We start from the raw sequence: 19,392 nt of genomic DNA, 5'->3' as shown, positions 1-19,392 counted from the left end.
GAACTGGTCCATGCCCAGGCCTCCAGGCCATGTTTTTCAACACTCCAATCCCTAGGGAAACGAGGCCCCCTTCCCTGACCTGATGCTTGACCATATACAAAGCAATCATTTAACTTCCGAACACTTATCACTTAACATAAGATTCGGAGCTGAGGAAACTGACATTCGCATCCCAGCAAGACCCAGACACGCTCCAAGGGAGCTCCAGATGGATGTGGGGCCCGTAGGCAGACACCGTGAGGGCCTCACTCTCCTGCTGTGCTAGGGAAGCCAAGGGGAGAAGCTGGACGCCCCCAGGAGGGCACAGCCTTTGGAAGGCAGGTCACACCAGGGCCCAGCAGCTGGCCACCCTTTGGTTTGGGGTCAGGTTGGGATGTGGCCACGGGCACAGGCCAAGTGAGTGTCTTGGGGAAGCAGCAGCAAGGTTGCTGGTGGTAGGGCTGGGTTCACAGATTGGCCCTGGAGAGTGACGTTTCCAGGGAAGGCTCGGTCATGGCCACAGGGTCCTAATCCTGACGCGGGGGGAGCTTGGCGCCCAGGTAGCATTAATCCTCACGAGCCGCCTGTGAATTCCCACAGTACATTACCCCGGCGGTGCTGAGCGAAATGAAGAAGGAAGCAGTCCTGGAGATGGAATTCAGTTCAACGGCTCAGAAGATCCAGATCCTTCTAGGGAAAATGAGGACGATCCTGAGTACACTGACCACCTCTGATTTGGAATGCTTCATACAGGGCAGCAAGATCTTGCCAACAAGACGATATGAGTCGGAGGAGGAACTCTCATCTTCCAAGCCGGGGCAGTCACCAAATTGTGCTGCTTCGGCATGTGCTGAACGTTCCCGGGAGGTGGAGGTGTCCAAAGCCCCGAGGAAACCCCCAAAGCCCTAGTTCATATCTTGTGGGAGCTGGTTTGTAATTTGGGACCTATCACAGCTCCTTGATTTGGAGAAAAAAAAAAAAAAGTTTTTCAGGGGCTGAGAGGGGCTGACAGAGTCTGTGGCTGGGCACAGAAGAGACTTAATCATGCGCCCTGCCAGCATTAGAAGCAAATTGTTTCAGCAGACAATACACGTCAACACCTGTCCTGCTTGCTTCTACTGATCACATGAATGCAGATGTTCTTTTGTGACTTTCCCATGCTTGGGTTGACTCAGGACACAGACTACCTCAAAGCCTAGCTCTGCCCACTGTTGGCTGTGTGACCTTGGGCAAGTAGCTCTCTGCCTCAGTTTTCTCATCTGTAAAATGGGTCTAGAAATAGTAGCTTCACAAACACCCCCGCCAAGACAGAGGGACGCCCAGTCAGCAAAGCAGCACCAGCCTGCAGCCAGTCCCCCACACCAGGAGCCCAAAAGGACCCACACTTAAACTCTCTTCAATAGCTGGGCCCCTTTTGGTCACTGGTTACAGTCACCAACTCAAATAGGTAAAGCAAAATGGGAAACGTGTAATCTGGATGGAAGATGCAATGGGTCTCAGAAAGGACTGGCACGTGGGAGGGCCCCGGGAGCCAGGAGGACTTTCGTTCTCAGCTCTGCGACACCGGTCTTGTTCCAAAGACATGTTTTTATTTTTTTATTTTTTATTTTTTTGCGGTACGCGGGCCTCTCACTGCTGTGGCCTCTCCCGTTGCGGAGCACAGGCTCTGGACGCGCAGGCTCAGCGGCCATGGCTCACGGGCCCAGCCGCTCCGCGGCATGTGGGATCTCCCCGGACCGGGGCACGAACCCGCGTCCCCTGCATCGGCAGGCGGACTCCCAACCACTGCGCCACCAGGGAAGCCCAAAGACGTGTTTTCTATGCATCTCAGTTCACATGGCTTTGTCTCCTGGTCTTTCTCAAAAGATCCCACTGGTCTCTATTGGCCTGGCTTGATCAGGAGGCCACACTTGGTGTGATCCACTGTGGTAAGGGAGGGTGGGGTTATGTCTTAGGCTCCTAGTCGATGTCAAGCATGGAGAGGGGCAGTAGTTTCTAGAAAAGGGGCACTCAGGAGCTGGGCAATCCCCGATAGCGTGCCTTTTATATGTCCCTGGGATACTGCAAACTTCCCAGGATGGCCTCAACTACAGCCTGAACCAAGAGTACAGGAAACACCTCCTTCCCAGCTCAGCCTAGCAATTAGCCAGCTGATCCCAGCTGTGAACAGACAGCCCAGCCCCACCTTCGCGGCCCCGCTCTCCAGCCGATCCCACACTGCGCTCACCAAAGTCTCGTCCTCACCCCAAATCCCGACAACTGCGTGCCTGGGGTGGGGCCAGGGTGGTCAGGCTGGCAGTAGTGGGGTGCTGCATGGTCACTTTCCCAGTGTGACTATCACACCTTGTTGGCAAGTAGCATCATCAGCTAAGACAACAGGTACTTTGTTGCCAGGTAGTGACCGCTGGGGAGCAGACCGTCACAGGCCACACAGTGCTTGGGTTGACTCAGGACACAGCCATTCTAGGGACCTTGTTAGTTTACACCTCCGCTGGCGTGGGCAGAGGTCCCTTCTCTTACCAGGCCCTGGAGACAAGAAGCTCCGCAGTCGCGTCTCGCAGCAAACAAATCCTCCCGAGCCTGCGTGCATCTCAGAGCCCCGACGCTCCTCCCACGTGTGCCTGGGAAGCAGACAGCCCTGGTGGGGGTCTTGGTGCCACCACCCGCCAGCTGTGCGACCTTGGCCACGGCAGTGAGCCCCTCTAGGACTCCGTTTCCTCCTCTGGAACAGGAGGGCAACCACCAACACACCTTGCAGAGTTAGAATGAAAGCAGGTGGCGTCAGTGAAGCGCTCAGCGTGGCGCTGCACAGGTGTGGGCACTTTATCATCCGTCAGTGCCTCTCCCTGGTCTTTCTCCTTCCACAAAACCTGAAGACATGACTCACCCCATTAACACAGAGACTGTCAGCAGGTGGCCTCGCAGAGGCATTGTGCTCGGTCAGCTCCCTGTTTTAAATATTCTATTGCCAACGTCTGTAGAGACACAGTATTTCACGTCGGTTTTAGGCATTTCCAGCCTCTCTTGTAGCTGCTGCTCTGTTCGAGTCTTATCACCGGCCGGACACAATTACCCAGCACCCAGGGACTATTTCATAAGGAAAAGGGAGTTACCTCACAGATTGTGAAGGAAGTAGCGAAAGTAGCCAGATGACCGGGAACTATAAAAATCTGGCCCCCACCCTCTGTATTAGTTTGCTAGAGCTGCTGTAACAAAAAGGACCACACACTGGGTGGCTTACACAACAAAAATGTATCATCTCACAGTTCTGGAAGCCCTAAGTCCAAGATCAAGAGCGTGGGAAGGATGTGGCCCAGGCCCGTCTCCCAGCTTCTAGTAGTTCCTTTGTCTTTGGCAGTTTTCACATGGTGCTCTCCCTGTGTGCACATCCCTGTATCAAACTTCCCCTTTTTATATGAACACCAGTCATACTGGATGAGGGGCCCACCCAACTCCAGTATCTTAACCAATTGCACCTGCAACAAGCTGGTTCACAAGACGCTTCCTGCTTGGATACCAGGAAAACTCACTAGAGAGCAAGTACCACCAGACACCCCCCAACACACATACGGCTGCAGCGCAGTGTAGGAAGCAAAACCGACACCAGAAACGGAAAGAGACGCCCTTCCCCTGTGCCTTGCAGCGTGGCGCCAGCACCCTACCGAGCCTAACTTTGCACCAGCTGGCAATGGAGAAATGTTCTCAGGGTCCAGCTCCAGAATCTCAAAGCAGGGCCCAAAAGGGTGGATTTGGAGCTGAGGGGCACTATAAACCTGCATCTGTAATGCTTCCTGTTCTCCTTCCTCTGGTCCTCCTGCTTCTGGTCTGTCCCCTGCACTCCCATTTCCTTCCATTAAAGCCCTTTTCTGCTCAAGTTCGACATGATGCCTTCTGTTGCTTACACTCAAGGACCCTGAGAGATACAAAGGATGAGTAGTAAGGAGACAAGTGTGGGCAGATAGATATGCAGGAGCCTGAACAGCCCGTGTGCATCAGGAGGTGAAAGTTTTAGCAAAGGGGAAGGAGAGTGGTAATAAGACTAGGTTCCTGGGGACTTCCCTGGTGGTCCAGAGGCCAAGACTCCACACTCCCAATGCAGGGGGCCTGGGTTCGATCCCTAGTCAGGGCACTAGATCCCATATGCTGCAACTAAGAGTTCACATGCTGCAACTAAAGATCCCGCGCACGGCAACAAAGATCCCACGTGCCGCAACTAAGACCTGATACAGCCAAATAAATAAATAAATACTAAAAAAAAAAAAAAGACCAGGTTCTTGTAGTAAAGACACTCCAATATTCCCAGCAAGGAATATTGAAAACGAAGGCCTTGACACAGGGCAATGGCATCGGAAATAGCAGAGGGGAGGAAATAGAGGCGGGCAGGAGGGGGTAGAGAACAGGCAGGACTTGGTAGGAATGGGATGGGGAAGGGAAGGCTGTGTGACTTGGGCCCAAGTGGATTCTTTCAACAGATACTGAGCATCTACCTCAGGCACTGTTCTAGGCACTAGGTATACAGCTGTAAACACAGCAAAGCCCCTCCCCCGGGTAGCTTACAATCCAGACTGGGGGAGTCAGAAAAAATAAAAACAAGTAGGGACTTCCCTGGTGGCCAAGTGGCTAAGACTCTTCGCTCCCAATGCAGGGGGCCCGGGTTCGATCCCTGGTCAGGGAACCAAGAGTTTGCATGCTGCAACTAAGACCCGGCGCAGCCAAAAAAAAAAAAAAAACCAAGTAAGTAAAAGACATCATTTGTTGGTATGAACACAACTAAGCCCGGTGAGGGGATAGCAAGTGCTAGAAATTGGGGGTTGCTGTATACATCACAGGGTTCTGCAACCTTGCCACCATCCACATTTTGGAGTGGATAATTATGTGTAGTGGGAGGCTAGCCTGTGCATATTTGGCAGTTCTAGTTGCTTCTACCAACTAGAAGCCAGTAATACCCCACACACACCAGTCATGACAACCAAAAATGTCTACAGGCGTTGCCAAACGCACCCTTGGTGGCAGGGGGCAGGGGTCATCCCTTGTTGAGAACTACTGTTGCAGATCACATTTGGGTTGTTTTGTTGTTTTATGGCCCAGCATCTATCTGTCTTGGCAAATGTTCCACGTACTTGAAAAGAATGCCTTCTGCAGACTCTGGTCCATTCTATAAGGAGTCCACACATTATTTTTAAAAAAAAAAAAGTCATTGCCATGAAAACAAGCAAACAAAAACTTTACGAATTGTCTAAATTAAAAGAGACTAAAGAGATGGAACAATCAAGTTAACACGTATGAACCTGGAAAAGAAAAAGCTATGAAACATTTTGGGGAACAATCGAGGAAAGTGGAATATGGGCTACACAGTAGATATTACTGATTTTTTTTTTCTTTGAGGTGTGATAACGGTCTTAGGGTTACTGTTTGGAGCTGGATGCTGAAGTATTTAGGGGTAAAATGTCATGATGCCTGCAACTTACTTCAAACAGTTCAGCAAATGAGTGTGTGTCTAAGCAATGATAATTAAAACGCACCTGACTGGGAATTCCCTGGTGGTCCAGTGGTTAGGACTCGGTTTTACTGCCGGGGCCCAGGTTCAATTCCTGGTAGGGGAACTAAGATCCTGCAAGCCGTGTGGCACAGCCAATCAATCAATCAATCAATCAATAAACTCACCTGATTAATAAAAGTGTAAAAGAGCCCAATCCTGTAAGAAAAGTTATTTTAGAACATACATAGAAAAAAATCTGGAAGCTATATGCCAAACATTTAACAGCAGTTTACCTTTCAAGGTTCATTTATGGAAGACTTTCACATTTTATGTTGAAATGCAAACACTACAGAAATGTCTAATAGTGAACATATTTTGATAACCAGGAAAAATGTTTTTAAACCCCCCCCCCAATACGCATTTATTGGATGACTATTTAATGGATGCCATTATACCAAGTTTCCAGCAGCTGTCTCCTTTCTATGGGGGTTGGGTGCTGAGGAAGAGCAGACAGACAAGCTAGTGGAGGAACCACCACCAGAAGAAAAGCACGCCAGAAAGGAATCGATGAAGTTCCTCTTTTCTGAGAAGTAACCTTCTCTCCACCAACACACCCCCAGTTCCTTTAATAAATGGACTCTTTGTTTTTTTTGGGTTTTTTGTTTTTTGGGTTTTTTTGTGGTATGCGGGCCTCCCACTGTTGTGGCCTCTCCCGTTGTGGAGCACAGGCTCCGGACGTGCAGGCCCAGCGGCCATGGCTCACGGGCCCAGCCGCTCCACGGCATGTGGGATCTTCCTGGACCAGGGCATGAACCCGTGTCCCCTGCATCAGCAGGGGGACTCCCAACCACTGCGCCACGAGGGAAGCCCTAAATGGACCCTTTTTAAAAACTAAGGTTGACTATTCTTTCTTCCTTGTAAGGTAACAGCAGAAGAGAATTTAAAGATATGGGGTTGTGGAAATACAAATTTGTTTTTAGTGTGACTTCAATAATACTAAATTTCAGCACAACTATTTGTGCTGATAGTACTCAGGAAACTGGCAGTTTTGCAAATAAAGAAAAATTATCTGTCACCTAATGAAGCATTAAGATGCTTCAAAATGTCTTTCCACAATAATCATCTTGCCAAAAGAATCCACACAGTACAAGTAAAACCGGGGAAATCGGAATAACGTTGGTGGAGGGTAACACTGTCAACATCCTGCTTGTGACACGTGTTATTGTTCTGCAAGATGACACCATTGGGAGAAATCAGGTAAAGGTACACAGGATCGCTCTGTATTATTTCTCACAACTGCATGTGAATCTACAAGTTATCTTTAATTTCAATTTAAAAAATTTTTTAAAGAATCCACACACATAACAGACCAATGGGGACAAAAAGTAGGAAGCAAAAATCTTTATTTTTTAAAAAATTCACATTTATTAAAAACAGCAAATTCTAGCCAAATAATATAAAGCATTTTAAATTAATTATCTGAAAGTATGTACACTCTGTATAAGTAAACACTTGAAACTGTACAGATTTAAACAGTCATTTAGCAAACAAGTTGGATCACTATCACCTACTCAGCACTTTTGTAAGGTGTTCGTTTCAGAAATAAAAGACTCAAAACACAAGAACGAGTGCTATCAAATACTTTTATCCTTAAGAACACGCTCTGCTCTGTACATCAAATTAAATCAGTCAAGTATTGTACGATAATCGTGCCCTCATTTCTCTGGAAAGGCTATTTAAAAATCAAATGTACATATAATATACAAAACTGGATTGTACAGTTTATTTCATTAAACACATATTTAAAATAGTAAGTGGAAGTAAATATAATCTTCCTAATTCATTCATTTCCTGTTGAAGAGTGAACATGGACCCTCTTTACCTTCTACCTTCCCAAAATAGAGAGTATGAAGCTCTATCGAGCAACATCCATCACCAAGTTAAACTGAGCTGAAAACAAGTGACCTGTTTAAAATGACAGACATCAGGATATGCAACCTATCTACACATGGCGGAAGTCTGCTTGAAGCGGATGAGAAATGCTACAGTCTCACAGAATGAGGTCTGCTGGCTACATTCCAGAACCCTTGTGAGCATTCTATCGCTAAACTAGTGTCTGAATAACTCAAAATTCATTGTGAACCAAAGAGCAGGTTACATTTACTATATATAACATCAGAGGCAAAACCAATCCAATCAGGAAACGTATTTGTAGGAAAACTCAGAGATGTGCATAATTTTTTTGATGATCGCTGCTATCGTGTGGTTGATGTTAAGGGATGGGTGGTCTTCGTCATCCTCGTCTCCGAGTGAAATGTATCCTGCTGTCGCAGGGTACAGATCCACAAGGCAGGCTCGCAGCACAGCCACCATGAAGGTACAGGACGTGAAAATGTTCACCTTTCAAAGAACCACGGAAACGGAAGGCAGTGTGCAGAAAGCTGGTAACCCTAACCTTCGTGCACAAGATACACTATTCATCAGGCTTCCTCTCCTCCTTTATGTGCCAGACGGAAGACGCCAAAATTGGTACTTCCCCCTCACGGACACTGCCTACTGTACCATGAAGATTCTCATGAAAGATACAGCACGTTATCTACCATGAGGACGCTGCAGCTACCGGCCTACTTTTGAACACTCTGCACCTAAGCAATTCATGCAGTACAGATCCAGGGACCTTACACCTTGAAACTACCTCACATCAAACACACAGAAAGATAACACGCTGAATTCCCAGGAAAGCAGAACATGTTCTCAGAAGCACCCAATCTATCCCAAACTAAATTTCAAAGTGACGGGAGAAACATTACATTAAATAGGGTGTGGAAATAACATTTCTGGAAATAAAAAAATAGTCACTGTGGAATGCTCAGTGGTTAAAAGTGCAGTGTTTCACGCTTCAACAAACCTTTCTCTTAGAAGCTTTCTAATTAGCTGTATTTCTGTAAAGTTCTTTGCACTATTTATTGTAATCTATTTTCATTGCACATTTTTCTTAAGAACCATTTCACTGCGTGCCCACCATAGCTTCCTCTTAAAACCTTACACTGCTTGTGACCATTTAAATGAGGCAGTAATCAGCGCTCATAGATTATAGCTTATCTTTGGCATTTTGATGTTTTCAAAAGAGAAACACAAATCACGTCACACTTTGCTTCCACTTCATTCTGCGGTCAGCCCTGAGCAGCCCTGTGGTTCTCGGGAAGCCCCTCGCACAATTCCCCGGTGTCCTGCAGGCCGTGGGACTTGGCAGCCGGCTCCTGCCGGACCGGCCATTTACGCACACAGCCCGACAGGCCTGGTTATTTAGAAACTGACAGTAGGAGGTTCAGCTGAAAAGCAAAGAGAAAGGCCTTGTTAGTTCTGCTGTGGAATACCATACTCAAGGTAAGTTGTTTAGATCCTCAAAAAAGAATGAGAGGAAATGTCTGATTTTTAAGAGACCAGTAAACATGGCTGTAAGGTATAAACTGGACCTGCGGTGCTGATTCCAGAAGCAGCCCCGGGCGCTGTGCATTGTCAGGGCCTGTGGGGAGGTATCGCCGAACCTGGGCCCTCAAAATTCATTAAGAATCCAATCAGGAAGACAGAAAAGAACTACATACCAACACTAACGAGAGACAGAAATGGCTCTAAATAACCGACTTCACCGGCCTCTATGCAGAGTGCGTTTCGCGGAGAGTTGTAAGTAAGCTGAACTCTCTTGACTCTTAACTGCACAAGAATAGGCACGGCAGGTGAGCTTCACCTCATATGCTAACCCGGACCAGGAGCCCCCTGTCCCCTCTGTAAAGGAGCGCGAGACCCAGAGCCAGCCCGGGGAAAACCAGAGAAATCGCCACTGCGACAGGAGGGGCTGGAAGCATGTTCTCTGCAAATCTGTCACCCTGGCCTGGAGAGACTTGCGGCTAGATGAGCCTGGCAGTGCGCCCTTCTATACAGTAGGGTTTTGGTAATCAAAATAATCACCCCCTAATCTCGTCTATAAATGTGTACTTCCAGTGAGAGGGACACAAAATCACCTCTGTGTTTTTCCTGCCAAAAATACAAAACCTGAATCTAATCATGAGGAAACAGACAACACCAAACACTCTACAAAATAACTGGCCCGACAAGGTCAAGAAAGCCCAAAAAGGCTGTGGAACTGCTCCAGGTTTAAAGAAACTAAAGGGATGTGACACCTGAAAGCAACACTTGGACTGGATCCTGGACTGGGGAAAATAATTTGAATATGGATGGAGGATTAGGTAATAGTATCAATGTTACATTTCCTGTTTTGATCATTGTGCAGCGTGTAGGGTAAGAGAATTCCTTGTTCTGGTTCCTACTCTATGAGCCTGTGGCCAAGTGACTCAGTCAGCAGTCAGTATTATCAGCTGTTGTTACTAACTAGAAAATGTTAACGGTTCTGAAAGAGGAACAAGGAACAGTGAGCATGATGGTCTCTATTAGTGCTTTTCTTTTCTTTTTTTTTTTAATTTTATTTCTGGCTGCCCTGGGTCTTCGTTGCTGTACACGGGCTTTCTCTAGTTGCAGCCAGTGGGGGCTACTCTTCGTTGCGGTGCCCGGGCTTCTCATTGCGGTGGCTTCTCTTGTTGCAGAGCACAGGCTCTAGCCACGTGGGCTTCAGCAGCTGTGGCACGCGGGCTCAGTAGTTGTGGCTCTCGGGCTCCAGAGCGCAGGCTCAGTAGTTGTAGCGCACGGGCTTAGTTGCTCTGCGGCATGTGGGATCTTCCCGGACCAGGGCTCGAACCCGTGTCCCCCGCATTGGCAGGCGGATTCTTAACCACTGCACCACCAGGGAAGTCCCTCTATTAGTGTTTTTCAAACTCTCGGCTGCAAGCCATTGGTAGATCATGAAAATAATTTAGTGGTTCATCAACAGGAGAAAGAAGAAAAGCAAAGCAACTGAGCTGCACATAGTGTGTGTGATTATTATAAAACTTCTAAGTTACAGACACACGTACACACGCTAAACCACATATCTCACTGGCAGGAGTCAAGTGGGAGTCCAGTAACTCTGCATGTTCTCAGCCAGACCCCTGCCTCTCCTCCATCAGAGCTGCTCTCCTCACACCTTTATCCATGTTTACGTCACCCACCACAAGAAGCCCAGGCCTCCCAAGTCATTCCTCTACTACCTCAAAGCTCTTTTCCCACCTCATGGCCCACCTCTCTGAAGTCCTGAAGCCCTGCCCCCCAGCCCTTTGCCAGGACAAGCTTCCCCTGCAGCCTTCTCCAGTGATGGGTGTTTCTCATCCACATGCCTGGAACCACTGGGCCTGGAGGTGGGATCAGAGTCCCCTCTGTTCCTCACTGTCATTTCCAGACCATTCTCCTTCCCTCTCCCAGCACCTCACCCCAGCTTTGGTTTTCATCTTTTCAGACCATGCCACGCTTCACTCCTCCATCTACGACCCCTCCGCCATCACCCAGCCCTGCACTTCCTGCAGATCTCAGAGCGCTATCACCCTTTCCTAAAACTACTCCCGTAGGACTTCTTGGTGGTTTCAGCATCCAGATAGCTCACCCTTCCAGGCTTAGCCTCAGCTCCTCTCCTCCAATGGCCTCATCTTCTACCAACCATGTCAGCTACTCAGGCCGTGGGCACATCCCAGCCCCATCACTACCTCTAACTGCAACCCCTCCGCAGTCCCATCGTCAAGCAGGTCACTCTTTGATCGCCACAACCCATCTTCCCAGCTCAGCTTCCCTCTCACATTCCAACGCCAATGACCGTCTGACTCGACCAGGACCTGGAAACCACGGTTCCTCCCCACTCCCTTCCCTCAGCTCCCTCGCTTGAGTTCCACGGCAATCACTACAGCCACTCCCTTCTTTAACTCTCCCGCCCTCACCCGCCCCTGCCTTGTCCCTCCTGGCAAAAGCACAGCCCTGACAAAACCCTCCAGCAACTCCACGGCTACACTCATGCAACTGACGAGGACTGGAGGAAAAAAAACATGAGACAACTATGCTGAATGCTTTTTCTTGGATTCATAACTGGCCACTGAACTCAACCGAACCTTCCTGCGGAATCTTCAGCACCTCCTCACTTTCAGTGGTGACCCTGCTTCCTGTTCCCCCCACAAGCGCAAAGCAGTCAGAGGAGAGCTTCCGTGAGCGCCCATCACGTGTGCCAGCTCCCTGCACGTGCGCCCACACGCTCGGCCTTCGCTCCTCTCTCCACGCTGAACCCTGCAGGCCCCTGACAAAGGCCCCACTCTCCAACTGCCCCTGCGATCACATCCCCCCTTCTCTTCTCAAGGACATTTTCCCAGCAGCAATTTTTCCCTCTCTTTAGATCTTCCCCACGAATATACAAACATACATTTCCCCTATCTTTAAAAAAAAAGGATGAATGGATAATCCAATAACAAATAAAAATAGCTATCTAAAAGGGGAGAGAGGGAAAAGGCTGGAGGGACTGGAAAGGGAAGCAAGACTTCTCCAAATTTACCTTGTTCCATAATTCTGACTTGGGAATCATGTAAACATTTTACATAAAAACAAAATTAAATCAAAACGAGCGGAAAAAAATCTCTAAATATTGAAAATAAACTAACTACATGTCAAGTTAGTGGTATAATCACATAGAATATAATTGCTTCAAATGACTTATAAAAAAGTATCCTGACTGGGGCGTCCCTGGTGGCGCAGTGGTTAAGAATCCGCCTGCCGATGCAGGAAACACAGGTTCGAGCCCTGGTCCGGGAAGATCCCACATGCTGCGGAGCAACTAACCCGTGCACCACAACTACTGAGCCTGCGCTCTAGAGCCCGTGAGTCACAACTACTGAAGCCCGTGCTCCTAGAGCCCATGCTCTGCAACAAGAGAAGCCACTGCAAGGAGAAGCCTGCGCACCACAACGAAGAGTAGCCCCTGCTCGCCACAACTAGAAAAAGCCCACACGCAGCAATGAAGACCCAACGCAGCCAAAGATTGATTAATTAATTAATTAAAACAAAGAAGTATCCTGACTGTCTACAACCCTAGAACTACAGAGAAATCATTTTAAAATATGATCCATAGAGCCATACAAAGAAATTCATACAGCCATGAGAAAGGATGAAGTTCTGATACAAGCCACAACGTGAATGCACCTTAAAAACATTATGCTGAGAGAAAGAAGCCAGTGACGGAAGGCCATGTACTGTACGATTCCATTTAATGCACTGTCCACAACAGGCAAATCCACAGAGACAAAGGTAGGTTAGTAGAAGACGGGGAATGAAGAATCTGCTAACAGGTAGGGGTTTCTTTGTTAGGGGGATGAAAGTGTTCTGAAATTAGATAGTGGTGACGGTGCCAGGACTTACTGAATATACTAAAAACCACTGAATTGCCTACTTTAAAAGGGTAAATTTTATGGTATCTGAATTATATCACAATTTAAAAATGACCCCATTTCTTCTCCAGCTACCACCCCATCTTTTCTCTCCCCGTGAAGTAAAACTCCTCAAGACTTACCACATGCTCGGCCTCCAGTCTCTCTCCCCGCAGGCTCCACCCACAGCAATCGGGCTCTCACTAACCTTACCGCTCTCCCCCAGTCTCTCTCTCTAGTCCTTACCCTACTAAACTCCTCAACTAATCTTAAAACCAGAAATAAAATACCCTCCATAGCACCAGCCTACTTCTACTCAATAAAAGCCTGCTGACTGAACTGAATAAATGAATGATAATAAACACAGGCTGAGCTCTCTATTTAGTTTTTTTAATTTAGGAAGAAGAGAGAAAACAGAAACACTTCTAACATCTATTCTAATCCCTAAAACACTTTTTGTTTTTCATCTAAAACATGGGCCTCCTATCATAATACTGCAAACAAAATCATTCAGCAATCTAAATACCACTGTTTGAGTCTCCCACAAACAGTTCATTCACCTTAAACACAGCAACCTTCAATACCAGAAAGCACTGAAAAGCAGCTGAAAATTCTAACGCCAGCACTAAATATGCGAGAGAGCAATTCAGAGCTTAACTCTTGCTCATCAGAACAAAACAACGTACAATTTTTAAAAGTACAACTAAAACACAGTTACTCAAAGACATTACGTACTCAAGTAAAATAACTAAAAGGTTATAAAAGTAACAAGGATCTTCAGACTTTGGATTACCTGTTCCATAGAAGGACAAGCAATGATCTGGACATCTTCAGGGCTGAACTCTTCCTTTAACAAGACATGGAACTTCTGAAAGACTTGCTGAATATTATTCTTAGAAAGAAGAAGAGGCAATCATTATTACATGAGTCACTGAAAACATATTCAGTCTTCTTAAATATGAATAACTAAGAAAGTTAAATCTTGCTATGTGCCAAAACAAGTGGAGGAAATGTATCTTCTAGGGCATTACCAAAGACGTTCAATTTGCATTAATATTTCACATGCAAGCACTACCTGTCTAAGACTTATCAGATAATACTTACTGGAAAAACTAAACTCTAGCAAGCCTTGTCCCCCGCAGAGAACAGTAACAGTCTTCTGCAGCAACTTCTTCCACAGAAGATAATAAAGTTCCCAAACACATAAAATGTACTTTAAAAATCAACCAACGCCTTGGGTAAAGATGTGAGCTCAACACAGAGCTGGAAGCTATGAGTACTAAATTTGCTCTGACATTTAATCCCTCCATGGCCGCTGCAAGCCATTTATTTCCGCTACTCACCAGTAAAATGGGACATAATTCCTGAAATGCTGTTCTTTCACAAGTGCTGGGCCCCATCTCATGTGAGGGTTTGATTACTTATTTATTCATTTACTGATTTCTACTTTTAGGTAGAAATTACCCTTGTGCCACAGGTAACCATGAGGAAATTAAGACAAAATGAGGGCTGGGGGCAAGGTCAGGGAGATATAATCAGACAGATGCATGCTTTGTAAGTCTTTCAAGAATCACAGTGCTTTTTAGTCAACTGTACTAGAATAGTAGACCAACATTTCAAAATGTTTACAGGAAGAGGAAAATGGTACACAAGGCAAGAATACTCCAAGAGACGGGCCAACATTCAAAGATGATCACGACACTCACCCTAACTGGCTTAAACAGGACGAACTCAGTATCTTTATTGGATAGGTACAATGACATACTTCTCAACGTCAGGGGCAGCTTTGCTTTTATTGTCTTGTAGGCACTTGCCACAAGGTCACTGACTTTTGCTGGAAAGAAATTAACCTCCTTAGTATCACAAATAAAAACAGAAGAAACATTTCCATTTTAATTCAGAGGGGAATAAAAGGAGAGAAAAATAGCAAAAGAAGACTCTTTACTTCCCCAAAGAATTTCTTTCCCTTTTCTTATTTATTTATCAAGTTTAATCACAAGCCCTATAAACATTCATTAAGTACCTACTGTATACAAAATTCTAACCCCATGGGCTAAACAGCAAAAGAATCCTGCCCCCCCCCCCCAGCCATGGCTCAGGACATTCATAGGGATAGTAATATGGTGCCTTCGGCATTTGGAGATAAGGTGTAAGGTGAAATAAAAGGTCATTTGCAGAGAAGCACTAGTAAGAATTACTTCCTAACGATTTGTAGGACTGACTCACAGTAAGAGATGCTCCCTGTCTTATGAGATCATTCAGAAAATACCCACACATATTTAATGGGAACTAAAAATCCATTTGTTACGTTCTTATATTGTATTATCAGAAAAGGAAAAGAATTCCAGAAAATTGTAACTGAAATAATTAGCCCAGGTGTAGTGTCTGAAAAGAAGTACAAATGGAAAAGAAGAGTCGTAATCTGTATAAAGTATCTAAAAGAGAAAATTACCTAGAAAGTTATCAAAGAAAAGACTGATTAATAATTTGAAAGATGCTTGACCTCACTCATAATTAAAGAAACCCATATTAAAACAACTGAAATATTTCAGATTGGTAAAAATTACCAAGGTTGTGAATATCCACACTTGGCAGGGGTGTGGGGAAACAGGCACCCTCATCCACTGTTGACGGGAGTATAAACTGTTCACCCTCTTGGAAGGGATATTAGGCAATGTCTAGCAAAACTGAAAATATACACACTCTTTCACTTAACATTTCTACTGCTAGAAATTTGCCTTATGGACATATTTACAAAATACCAAGATATGTGTGTTTATTAAGAGTGTAAGGAAAAACAAACTAAAAATAATTTAAATATCTATTAATAGAATTATTAAAGAAATTATGCTTTAGTGATATATTCTACACGTTAAATAGAATGGGTAGAGCTGGATATGCTGGTATAGAAAGGGCTCCAAGATACAGAATAAGTGGTTTAAAAAAAAAGAAAAAAAAAAGTAAGGGATATTTTGTAAGCAGATAGGGTAAGAGGCCCCTGAAGAAGGAACACCAGGACTGGCTTTCTTAATGTAAGAGAAGCCATTTTGGCCTAAACCATTCTGTGATCTCAGCCTGGCCACAATGCTTGTCCTTTAACAGGTCTCAGTAATTGATGACCTTAAGGGAAGTGAGGGAATGTAAGAACACAGGAAAAGTAATAAGAAACAATAGGCCGGTAATGAAACAGCCCTAGCTCCTCCTCAAGGGATACAGAGAACAATCGGATGCACGTCTTTGAGCTCTGCAGGAACGAAGGCCCCCATTCGGGTGGAGGATGGAACGATGCCATTGACCACCGTGACTTCAATTAACTAAAGCTTGGATTCTGTCAACCATTGCCCCGGTTCAATGCTGAATTCTCCTCTCTTCAAGCCCCTTCATGAATACATGTACCCTCAGCTTAAATTTCCCCAATTTTGCCATTCGGGGAGACACTGCTCTGGGAAAGACCCCCGGTGTTCTCCTTCCTCGCTGCAAGTAATAAATCCTTCCTCCTCCCACTCTTTGCCTTGGTTGTGTCTTTTGGCTCAATACCCACCAAGAGGCAAACCCGTTTTTTCAGGTAACAATAGTATAATCTTATTTGTATAACACGTTTCAAGTCCATATATGCTAGAATACACATAATTTTGGGAAAGCCGCCATTAATAGTGGTTACCTTTGAGAGAACTAGTTTAGAGGTGGAGAATAGATTTCTCATTTTATACCTTTCCACGGTTCAAATTTTATACCATGTTAAAAAAATTTTTTTAATTGAGGAGGGTTGTGTAAGAGCAGGGTGAGAAACTGCCAGTGCTCTCAAGAAGAAAGAACAAACAATCCAAGAATCCCTTATTTTTCATAGACAGATGAAAGCTCCTTTGAGACAATGAATTCCACGGGCTCTGGTCCTATACTCACTAACACACTTCAGGGATCACTGGTCAGTCTTCAGAGCCCAGTTTTATGTGGAGCCTTGTAAATAAAGTATCCTAATTCTTAAAAAGGTATATTTCCCAGAGTAATTAACAAACTGGCATCCTAACTGTAAATCAGTCTCGTGAGTTTAGCACGGAATGACCCCAAGAAGGTGATCAAGTCTGCATGAACCACTAACCCCGGGTTCTGGGGGCCCAAGATAAGTTTCTAGACTGTCCCTGGTGCTCCCACCCCAAAGACTTAAAAATCTTTGACATTTAAGTGTGGGCTTCTCGTATTACAGATCAAGAAAAAGCAACTCCATAGCTCCTTGAGGCTAAATGAGACGGAAGATACAACAACTAGGTAAACTGAAGTGTCACTGCTCCATTTGCCAGGATCTCCTCACTTAGAAAGAAACAAAATGTTTTAAATGACAAAACAGCAAGCCCTATTTCATCTAGTCTTTCTGTCGGTTTCCTTTCATCTACTCCTGCTTTACTAATGACAATTCTAGTAATACTTAAGAGCACAATACACCTAACACTAGGAGATCTATTAGGACTCCACTTGAGAAAATGACAGCGCCTATTTTGAGAAGAGAATCTTCCCAAAGGGGAAAGAAAATACATTAATTATGCATCAAGCCCCTGGGCTTAGCTGTACTAACTATACTTACGACAATTTGGTGGTTTCTACCTATTTTAAGAGAGATTTATTGCACCCAAGAATTTCATTTACATTAACATTCAAAATAAAATCAGGTCCTATTTCTAAATAAGCTCTGTAAATGACAAACCTTGAGCCAATAGCCCAATTAATCCAAAGATGATTAGAATTCCTTCTAGAATCAGTGCTGAGTTACAGCCTGACAAGCCTGCTCCTGACCCTGAGGGGTCAGAACAAGTGATTACCACCAGGCTCACTGTGGTTAGAATTTCCAGTATTGTCAGTAAAAGACTCTGGTTTTCTGTCTCTTGACAGAATATACTACTGCATGAAGGATGCTCTCTGTCCTTTAGTAAGATGGCAAAGATTTCAATCTCATATACAACACAAAGGTTTAAAATAATAAAGCCAGTATAATATTCTCTGTCTCCATCACAGTAAGCAAAAGGCCTAAAGCATGTCACAAAGTTTATTTGCAAAATAAAGCAAATCAATGCAAATCTATATTGACATCATCAAAGTTCACATGACAAATTTTTGAAATAAAATCCTGCCTTCCATTCAAATACCAGTGATAATTCTCTATGCTTACAAATCTTCCTAGGAGATACATAGCTACTCTTACAACTTCTTTGTTCTACTTCAACTTCAAGTTAACCTGAGGCACTAATAAAAATAACTGAAAATTTTAGAATGGCCTCAATTCTTTTTCCCAAAAGAAATAAATACCTGACAGACATGCATTCTTTCATTATGGGCAACCAATCACGTTAAAAACCTAATTCCAGTTTTGGGTGCCTGTAGACAGTCAATTTTTTATGGATGCTAAACCAGAATCATTCTTTGAATCTCTCTCACTATGAGCAAAAAGCTTCCTACCAACTTGGACACAGCTCACCCATAATTAAAACACTGATTCTTTCGGCATCTTGCCCTTCTTAGTTTCAAAGGATCTCTATCACAATATGGGCCAGGGAATGGCCAGAAGTATCAATCTAACAAAATGATTTATTCTGGTTTAATGACAACTTAAAATGTCACAACATGGACCAAAAATAACCCACAAAACTAGTCGTGATTTTCAATGTCTAATGTTAAAGAGGGAAAAAAAACACCTAGCACAAAAAAATTTACATTTAGGAAAGAGTTAAGACTGGAAACATCTCCAGCACTTCTGCCAATCAGTGATAGAGCCTGTCAACTCTTAAATGACACCACAGTTTTATAATTTTTTTCAAACACTCTAAAACATTAAAGAGGATGTAACTTGCTTAAAATGTAATGTCCAACATTTCTTCATATAATACTTGGAAACAGTAGCATTCTCTCCATTAATTTCATACTACCAAACACAGTATTTTCACTCTAAGACAATGAAAATCAAGTGTACAGAAACCATCACACTCAAAGCATTTCCATCTAAGCCATATTTTATTTTTAACTGTGTGTGTGTGTGTATATGTATGTATTGATGTATGTATGCATGTGTGTGTGTGTGTGTGTGTGTGTGTATATATTTTTTAATTCTTCCTTTCTTGGGATGCTTGTTGAAATGCAAGTCGTGTTGGCTCAATTAAGACCTGTCAGCTCCAAAATGAATCTTGCGTTAACCTAAACCACAGCAGGAGTAGGAAACCAACTTCAAGCTGTTGGAGCGCGGCTATATAAATGCAAATTAACTGACATCCTAAAAAAAGAAATCCCAAACAGTAAAACGTGGGTACCTGGTTGAGCCCAAGGCTGCTGAGAGAGAGTATACTTGGGTCCTCCCTGACTGGCCATTGTGTTTAGTGCTGAAACCTAGTAGAGGGGACAAAAGGAAAAAAGTTTCATTTCACTGATGACAAATTAAACTAGTTCTGCTCTCATAATATACACCATTTGAACATATGAAAGCATAATGATAATCAAATGTGCAGCCCTAAAAGAAAATGCATCATATCTCATAGTCCTTTACAACCAATAAAATATTTTAGCAAAACTTCTGTGATTTCGAGGCATACACTGTTTTGCAAAAAGAAAACCATACCAATGTCC

General features: G+C 44.5%; 2 protein-coding genes across 4 annotated transcripts in view; one reads left to right on the top strand and one right to left on the bottom strand.

The window, feature by feature from the left end:
- The window catches only part of ERICH6B (glutamate rich 6B), a 42,712-nt gene extending 41,824 nt beyond the window's left edge, over positions 1–888 (top strand). The window contains exon 9 of the mRNA XM_027116118.1: positions 580–888. Coding sequence (XP_026971919.1) covers positions 580–888 — 309 coding nt within the window. The remainder of the gene's footprint in view (positions 1–579) is intronic.
- A 5,956-nt stretch (positions 889–6,844) lies between these two features.
- Positions 6,845–19,392, bottom strand: part of COG3 (component of oligomeric golgi complex 3) — a 58,833-nt gene continuing 46,285 nt past the window's right edge. For 2 of the 3 annotated variants that reach the window (XM_027116233.1, XM_027116235.1), the window contains 4 exons: positions 19,080–19,155; positions 14,493–14,620; positions 13,580–13,678; positions 6,845–8,790 (listed from right to left, as the gene is read on the bottom strand). In XM_027116233.1, coding sequence (XP_026972034.1) covers positions 8,761–8,790; positions 13,580–13,678; positions 14,493–14,620; positions 19,080–19,155 — 333 coding nt within the window. In that variant the 3' untranslated portion in view covers positions 6,845–8,760. Of the gene's footprint in view, positions 8,791–13,579; positions 13,679–14,492; positions 14,621–19,079; positions 19,156–19,392 lie in introns of those variants that run through there. The other variant, XM_027116234.1, reaches the window with a different exon arrangement.

Source organism: Aethalodelphis obliquidens, unplaced genomic scaffold (assembly GCF_003676395.1).
Source record: "Aethalodelphis obliquidens isolate GAN/ISIS:26980383/991018 unplaced genomic scaffold, ASM367639v1 scaffold16, whole genome shotgun sequence".
NCBI lineage: Eukaryota > Metazoa > Chordata > Mammalia > Artiodactyla > Delphinidae > Aethalodelphis > Aethalodelphis obliquidens.
Note: the sequence above shows the minus strand (reverse complement) of the source record. Positions and strands in the feature narration are given on the sequence as shown.